This window comes from Cebus imitator, unplaced genomic scaffold, assembly GCF_001604975.1.
Source record: "Cebus imitator isolate Cc_AM_T3 unplaced genomic scaffold, Cebus_imitator-1.0 Scaffold84, whole genome shotgun sequence".
Classification (NCBI taxonomy): Eukaryota; Metazoa; Chordata; class Mammalia; order Primates; family Cebidae; genus Cebus; species Cebus imitator.
The window spans coordinates 7,164,650-7,173,721 of NW_016107399.1; the positions used below are offsets into that span (position 1 = coordinate 7,164,650).

General features: G+C 39.2%; 1 protein-coding gene across 1 annotated transcript in view; it reads left to right on the forward strand.

Annotated features, from left to right (window-relative positions):
* The first annotated feature begins 821 nt into the window (after nucleotides 1-821).
* FMO1 (flavin containing dimethylaniline monoxygenase 1) overlaps nucleotides 822-9,072 on the forward strand; it is an 18,511-nt gene continuing 10,260 nt past the window's right edge. The window contains exons 1-3 of the mRNA XM_017534151.2: nucleotides 822-1,158; nucleotides 7,068-7,256; nucleotides 8,741-8,903. Coding sequence (XP_017389640.1) covers nucleotides 1,027-1,158; nucleotides 7,068-7,256; nucleotides 8,741-8,903 — 484 coding nt within the window. The 5' untranslated portion in view covers nucleotides 822-1,026. The remainder of the gene's footprint in view (nucleotides 1,159-7,067; nucleotides 7,257-8,740; nucleotides 8,904-9,072) is intronic.

Below are 9,072 nucleotides of genomic sequence, written 5' to 3' on the forward strand. Positions count from 1 at the left end.
TGCCAGGAACTATTCTGAGACACTTTACATTATTAAGTTACTTGATTCTCACAAAGCACTTCAAGGAAGCTACTACTACTGTTTTCTTTATATTTGTGATGCACAGAAGGGTTAATCTGTCCAAGATTATACCATAGTAACTGAGAGAGCCGGGCTTTATCTCAGGCAGCCTGAATCCAGAGCCTGGTTGCTTAATCAATGCACTCTATTACCTCTCAGTGCTCTTACACATATGTGTTATTAACCATAGCTTGGTGCCAGAAGATTCTCTGGCCTGTGCCAATGGTGGCTGTACCATGTGCCCTGGAGGTGAATCAGTATCCAACTGAGAGGGGAAGGAGGGCTTCGCATGCCTACCTTTCTACCACAAACCCTTCCTGGTAGCCACCCTCTCTCTCTCCCACTGGTGACCATCACTAGTGACCTGTGAAAGAGATACACCAACAGCACAGCTGGGGCCCTGGCACTGTGCCAGGGGCAGGATCACAAAGGGCAGTGCTACAGCAGGACCTGTGGTGCCATAAGTCATGGCTCCTTGTCCCAAATCCACGCCACCAGCTGCTGCATAGTATTGTGTCAGGTCACCACACCAATCTGAGCTTCAGTTTTGCATGTGATCAAGAGAATGTGTCTGACAAGGTGACCTTTTCCTAATCTGCTGACCTATGCAGTTCTAGGGCTGCAGAATGGAGACTAGTGGCAGCAGCTCATCCAAAGTACAAGACTCTGTAAAGTCAAAGGTCCAATTCCAGCAGCTCTGCCAGAAGCTACAGCCTTGACCACAACTGTACTAACATTTGGCACCCGTGCTGCATAAGGCGGGAAGCATACCAAGCACAAGGCTAACCAGTGACCTGAACATTTCCCTTCTCACATTCACACACCAGAGACCAGCTACAGAAGATTCAAATGGAGCAAATTGCTTATTCTTCCAAATTCTTTTTCCTGGTTGATTAGGGCAGCCAAGAACGGGGTGGAGCTCTTGTGAATAAAAAGCCTTGCTTCATTTTCCCCACACAGGAGAACATGGGCAAGCGAGTTGCCATTGTTGGAGCTGGGGTCAGCGGTCTGGCCTCCATTAAGTGCTGTCTGGAAGAAGGACTGGAGCCCACCTGCTTTGAGAGGAGCGACGACCTTGGGGGGTTATGGAGATTCACCGTAAGTGGGGTTTCACCAACTTTATCTGTCTATTGGAGAATGGGTTGACAGCTGGGAAATTATATCTGTACTTCTTTCACAAGGGCTGGTGGCCCTGAGGAAGGTTAGACATGTCTGCTGAACAGGGGACCACAAGGAGCCCTTGAAATTGTAAAAGAAACAGGGCACAGGTGAGCTTGTGTGGAAGTCAGAACAGACTTGTACTCTATCTAGAGCCAAGGGGAAGAAGTGTTTCCAAAGATGCCCACAAAGTATGGAAGAGAATAGAGTGACTGGGCCGGGCCAGGCCAGGGAAGCCCAGAGGCAGAGGAGCAGGACCAGGGGCTCTGAAGCAAAGCCAGAGACAGCAGGGTTAGGGGCAAGAGAAAGAATTTCAGCCTCTGCCTGCAAGACTGAACTACTTTCCCTGCTTCTTTTCCCAGCCTGGCTCCATCTGCATTAAAGACTCAGGGCTCCGTGTAGGATGAGCTCCATAATCAGGCGGCAGGGGTCCTGCTGCCCTGGCAATCCCAGTGCCGGCCAAGAACAAAAGTAAAGAATGTGAGTTTTTGGCTGGGCGCGGTGGCTCACGCCTATAATCCCAGCACTTTGGGAGGCCGAGACGAGTGGATCACGAGGTCAAGAGATTGAGACCATCCTGGTCAACATGGTGAAACCCCGTCTCTACTAAAAATACAAAAATTAGCTGGGCATGGTGGCACACGCCTGTAGTCCCAGCTACTCAGGAGGCTGAGGCAGGAGAATTGCTTGAACCCAGGAGAACAGAGGTTGTGGTGGGCCAAGATCGCACCATTGTACTCCAGCCTGGGTAACAAGAGCGAAACTCCGTCTCAAAAAAAAAAAAAAGAATGTGAGTTTTTGAGTCTTTTTTTATTCCCTGAGCAGAAGAAAAGTAATATACCCAAATCTCAGCAGGGTTACTGCCTGGATCAGAGAAAGGAATGAAGGGGCGAGGACTGGGGCCCCATGGGATCACAAGGGCCCTATTTAAAGCCATCGAAACCCTGAAGCCAGGCAGGGAAAATGTTCTGTGAATTCCATGGCTCAGTCAGGGAAGCATTTGCATCAGATCTTTCCAGAGTTTCTATTTTCCCTCTTTTTGAGCAAAAACATTTCCCATGAGCTTTAAATTTGCTAAGGAGAAAGCTGTCAGAAAGAGAGAAAAGAAGCAAGGTATCAGATAGCCCGGCCTCAGATCCCGAGGGGCTAAGAGAAAGACACAGCATTTCTCTATTACAGAAGGGTAGAATTTGGAACTGAAATAAAGTAATTATTTTCTGGCTGAGTGTGTAAAGCTCCAGAGAGGCCAAGGTTACTAGTTTAATCACAGTCCTCCAGCATAGGCAGCTTGGCTCACATAAAGAACTGCATTATCAGTGCATGGAGACCTCCAAAGAGGGCCAGGTAGAAGAGCATGTCTCTTCTAAGGAATCAGACCACATATGTTTCAACAGGATGGCAGAAACCTTACACCTAAGCCAAAAATCTCCCCCTTCCCATGTCCATCGAAGACATTACTAATCAAACATGATGGCTTTCCCCTAGAGAGCCTCAGAATCTTCTTAACAACAGTATTCCAAACAAGCATACCTAATCAGTCAGGGTCAAGAGTTGGCTTGAAAGATGAAAGTGCTCAACTAAATTAGCAGAGTTATTTGACTAAAGTAATCTCTTTCAAATCAAAAAGTAAGCCTAAAGATCAAAAGCCTCTTAAATACTCCTTATACAAGTCATAGGCACCTAATCATTAACACTAAAAATCAGTGATCTAAGAATCAGAAGAAATGGGTCTAGATCCAGCTGGGCCCATTTCCAGCTGTATTGCTCAGGTGGGTCAAACACCAATACACAAAGCACAAAACACAGTGGGGGACACAAAAATGAGAAGAATTCACCCTGCCCTCAGGGCCGTCAGGCAGATGGAGGAAGGCTGGATTCTGCAAGTCAGAAACAGTGCTGTGGGTATTTAACAGGGAGCAGCATAATGGCCACATTTAGGAAGCCAGAGAAAGCTTCACTGAAGAGGTAGTGTCTGATGGACTTTGAAAAATTTTGACAGGTAGAAGAGATTGAGCAGAAGACACCAGGGAGGGTAGGAACAGTAAAGAAAAAGTACTGGGCATATTCAGAAATAAAAATAGCCTCTTGGTGCAGATGGTACACATAAGAGGAGGACTGGGAGGGAAAAGAGTGGCTGCATGTTTGGGCAAGGGGTTCATATCCAACTTTAAAAGCAATAGGTAATGAAGAGCAAAATTAAAGAGATTTCCTGGTCGTTGTGTTTGTTTTGTTTGCATGATGGGAAGACCCAAAGATGTTTGTAGGCAAAGGGAAACTATCCAGATGAGAGGAAATAACTGAGCACATAAATCTAAATTGAGACACGATCCTAGCAGGAAAAGGGAGGGGTGGAGTTGTAGGCACAAGTGGAAGGGTTAGCCCTGGCAAGGTGGGGACACTAGAATATCCCCTCCCCAGTGAATTTCTGACATTTAAACATGTCATTACAAAATGCTTTAAAATTTTTAATTTGTATATATATATATATATTTTGTATATTAAATTTATATTTATATATAGAGAGAGAAATTATATTTTGGGTATGTTAGGTTAAATAAAATATATTCTTAAAATTAATTTCACTTGTTCCTTTTTACTTTTTTAATATGGCCACTGGTAGATTAAAAAGTGTTTATGTGACTTCTATACATCCTATTGGGGGCAGTGCTGCTCTAAAGCTTTCTCACTCAAAATATGGTCCATGGGCCAGCAGCATCTACATAGAAGCTTGTTAGAAATGCACAATCTTAGGCTCACTCCCACTTACAGAGTCCATATCTACATGTTAATAAGACTACCCAAGCAATGCCTCACAAAATTCAAAGGTGCTGAGCTAGAGAGCTGTGCTTCCCAAACGGTGAAGAACAACCTGTTTTTTTTTCCAATTAATTATAGACTGCTGTCAAATATAATAAAAATGGATCATTAGAAAAATGAAAATGACACAAAGAAAAAATACAAAATGTAAATTTGAAATTTATAGAGTCAGAAATTATAAAATTAATTTCAATAAGTGTCATTAAACAACATAGATATAAGGAAAAGCAATTACAAAAAATGAACACGTTGTTCTTTGAAAGTGTGCACATATACAATTCACACAGTAAGTCACCATTACCCTTGTAACTTTTTGCCAAGCAAAGAAATATTTTGTGTGAAATTGCATTTCTCCATATTAAACACTGGTAGGCATACTTTAAATATATATTTTTTATGTTACTATTTAAGGTTCTTAATGTGACAATCTTGCTTTCTGCTTGTCAATTTACCTAATCTGGTTTGAATAAATGGCAATGCTCTTTGCAGGGGATAATGTGTATCTAAACTATTTCTAACCATTGCTTAATAGCAGTCAAAGTAGAGAAAGGAGACTCACGGAGGTATGCTGATTGAAATGAGGAAGAGATTTTAAAGCAGTCTCAGCAAGTTCAGGGTATATTTTTTTAACTGCTATCCAAAATGAAGCTGATAGTCCTACTTTTTCTTGATGTATCTTCAATCTTTTTTCCATGGCCAGTTCAAATAACTTATACTATAAGATTAAATATAAATTATCTTTCAATGAAAGAAAATGATTCCAGATTTTATGCACTTTTGGATAGGTTTTTAAAATAACCTTAAAACAGCACACATGATAATACAGTCCTACAGCATATGGCTAGTACACAACTCAAAACTCATCGCACAAGTTAGACAACTAGACTGATTTATATCCTGTTCAACAAAACAGTGTCCACATACTTACATACTGAGCAATGTCAAATTATTACTATAAAAGTTTCTAAATGCTTATTTTCGATTTCTGTATTTATCTTGTAACAGACTGATAACAAATAATTCCTATCAGTATTGCTCTGCAGACTATATTTGAATAACACTGTTTTAGATATTTCCCCTGAATAAAATATCAAGATTTAAATTGTCATCTTTCTCAGAAGTAGGCCAAAATAATAGAGAGCAGGCCCATACCATATCTACTTAAGAGTTAATTTTCTTCTGTTTAATAAGTTAGCCTTAGTTTAAGATTTATAGTTCATAGAAGTTTGTGCATTGTAATAGCTAAACAAAGAGTGCAACTTGTACTTTGTAAAACAATGCTGGGTTGGTGAGACAGTTTGTAAAGTGCTGATCATAGCCCTGAAACGTTTGGGTATCAAAGACTGGAACACCTGGCCCATTGCTCAACCTCCTGCTGCTTGAACCCCTCAGTAAGGGTCTTGTGGCCTGGAGGAGGGGACCCTGCTCACAGGCTCATAAAGGGTCTTGCAGGAGGCCTCTAGGCTGGTTGAGCTAAGAGTGGCATTCTCTGGTCTCCCACCTATTCCATGGGTGACTGGGCTCAGGAGATAGTCTCTCCTTTGAGGTATGTCATGTGGTTAGAATTTGCTGGCTCTTACCCATTCCCACATTCCTGCAGCTGCACCTCAATGATTATCTGTTGTTTAACTATAAAATACTAATTTAGTTTTTTAGAATAACCACATACCTCCTACTAAATGTAGATGATATAAACTGTTTCTTTGTGCGTACTCACTCCATGATCACCCCAACTCGAGTGATATGATCAAACTATGTGTGTGTAACAACAAATATGTGTGGAGCCTAAAGCTCTGGGTCTTCACAGTCCTCATCTTGTGAAGAATCCCTGAGTCCATGCTAATGATTTCTATTTCTGTGTCTGTTTTTATTTTTTTCCCTAATTCCCTTGTCACTGCCGGGGCTTAGAACACCCACGAGTTGTGCTGCAGCTGGTCCACAACACTCAGAAGCATTTTAGCTGAGTCTGTCTAATGGGTGGGCCACAGACAAGGAGGTTATAATCAACTCTTATCAGTCAATGAGATAGGTAACATTAATTAAACCACAGTTTAATAATGTTTATAATTTTGTTTTCTGTGATTGCTGTATGTTTCATGCCAACACATAAATCTATATGTAACATAGATTCATATCCTTTGCAGAAAAAGAGAAATCCCTCTCTATATGTGAGATTTGTGTTCATGTTTCTACTTGTTGACATAAACTAAATAATTTTTATTTCACAGGAAAAAGGAACTATACATATGCAAGATGGTAAATAATGTTAAAATACAAGAACCTTCCCACTGAAATCAGAATAATCCTCCTTACTACCTACCACCCAAAAGACAGAGGCAATGTATATTAAAGACATTACTAAAACTGCTTACTATTCAACTTTGCAGTAGTCTTATGAGATATTGATATTTGCTAGTTATTTGAGTAAAAACTGGGGTGAGAAATTGGCTAGTGTTATGCCATACACACAGTTGTCCAATCTGGAAACCTTTGACTGCCTCCTCTCTCAGTCCCTAAATCTAATTGGTTTTGCAATCCTATGTATTCAACCTTACTACCATCTCACAAATTTCACCTTACTGGGATCCAGCTGTCATTGCCTCTACTCATGCTCTCATTAGCAATCAAGTGGACTTGTGTTTTAGGCTCCTAGCTAACCTCCTTCCTTCCTTCTCAGCCCCCTCTAATTCATCTTTTGTAGAACCAGAATTCTCTTTCAAAAATTTAATATGAATCACTTCTATATTTAGAACATTCAGTAGATTGCCATAACCTTCCTGTAAAATCCAAATTCCTTAACTTCAGATACAAGATCCTTCATAATCTGCACCATCTTCTCCATAATCATTTCAAGAATACCCCATGAAACCAAATTGTCCATCATCCAAATAAATACTACTTCCTGATTCTCATGTATTTCCATATTCTCCCATGTTTGGCAATGATACTGCATGCATCTGGACAGGCAAGTTCTTTCCAGGCTTATTTGTAAGCATGCAATGAATGTTCATGTGTGTGCACTGCTGGTACAGGAACATGTTGAAGAAGGCAGAGCCAGTCTCTACAAGTCTGTGGTTTCCAACAGCTGCAAGGAGATGTCTTGTTATTCAGACTTTCCATTCCCAGAAGATTATCCAAACTATGTGCCAAATTCTCAATTTCTGGAATATCTCAAAATGTATGCAAACCACTTCAACCTTCTGAAACACATTCAATTCAAGGTAAGACACAAAACATCAGCTAGTAGTCAGAAAGTATTTTCCTACCTATTTTCTCTTATCTCTCTAGCCTAGCCCTGGTCTCTGTAGATGAGATACTAAACTGGCAATATTAATGACACCTGGCTGGATTTATTTTCTCCTTATGCTTACTCCCCACTTTAAGTAAATCTGGAGGTAGGGGTGGATGCTTTGTGTAAAGATTCACATGTATAAAATTTTGGTTTGCAAAACTTACATCCAAGTATCTTAGGGGACCTAAAAAATATCAAGCCACATTTTTTTTGTAGAGATGGGGTTTTGCCATGGTGCCCAGACTCCACACTTATTATTATGATTACAAATAAATTTATTTTGAAAGATTTTAAACTGAAAATTTACTTTTAGAAAAGATAGTTGTAATACAAATGTAGAAACACAATAAGCACTTCAAATAGTATAAACCAAATAGTGAACCCATTAAGAGGAACTTAAGAATGAAAGAAACAAGTTGTAAAATATCTACAATATGATCCTATTTTTATTTTTTTAAATGTACATACGCATATTTATTTTATATGCATAGTAAAGAGATAAATATACAAACTGTTAACAGTATTTATCTCTCAGGATTGGAGTTGGGAGATGAAGAAATAACTTCCATTTTATACTTTTGTACTTTTGTATTGTTGGAAAAACGTTTTATATATATGTATTACTTTCGTGATGGAAAACTAATATAAATAAAAAAAAAAAAAAAAAAAAAAAAAAAAAAATGGCAAAAAAAAAAAAAAAAAAAAAAGAAGCCTATATTCTTTAAAAACTTTAAAAAGGGAAAGAAAAATAGCAAAGCCTCTTGGTCAGTGAATAATTTATCCTTTTAAATTTGACTTGTCTGAGATTTGTTGTACATATATTTCTTGAACCAAAGCCCAATAATCACGGACATGTATGTACTCAATGAGAAGAAAAAGTAGATTCTTTGAAATATGAACCACTCTCAAAAAATTCAAGCCATAATGTTAGCACTTTTTAACTGCTTTCTAGTTCTGGAAAAACTTCAGCAACATATTCCATAAAACCTCATAAGCTAATATACCCTGGACAAATTCATGTTTTCAATTGTATCTTATCTATGTCTCTGTCAAAGAAATTGTTGTTAGAGAGACAGCTCTGTGAGAAATAAAGTTGCATAACAGAAAGAATAATGAAAAAGGTATCAGAAACTTTGGTTCTAATTCTGATTCTATCGCTTTCTATGAGAATTTGAGCAAATCACTTAAAATTTTTGCATGCCACCGCTTGTCTTAGATAGTTCTCTAAGCTTACAGTACTTCCATCTAGGGAATCATGATTAGTCTGGTGACCTGATTAGGTTCCTAGGGTTATACTTATTAATTATGTTTATTCTGTGTTCTACAACTTTTAAAATGTCAATGATATATCAACTGGCAAGCCCTTAATGGAATATTGACAACGGCTAATCATATCTGTGATTCCTTTTTCAGACCAAAGTCTGCAGTGTAGCAAAATGCTCAGATTTTACTGTCTCTGGCCAATGGGAGGTTGTCACTCTGCACAAAGAGAAGCAAGAGTCAGCCATCTTTGATGCTGTCATGGTCTGCACTGGTTTTCTTACTAACCCTTATTTGCCACTGGACTCATTTCCAGGTACAGCAATTTCTGCAACTAACTTTTAAGTTTTCTCATGGGAGCCATTCTGATGCTTGATTAGTCTGGGAATGAACTCCTGTGGCTGTTCCATTAAATAGTTAAAGTTGGGAGGTAAGAGGAGTTTGTTTGTTTTTCTTTTTCTTTTCTTTTTTTTTTTTTTTTTTTT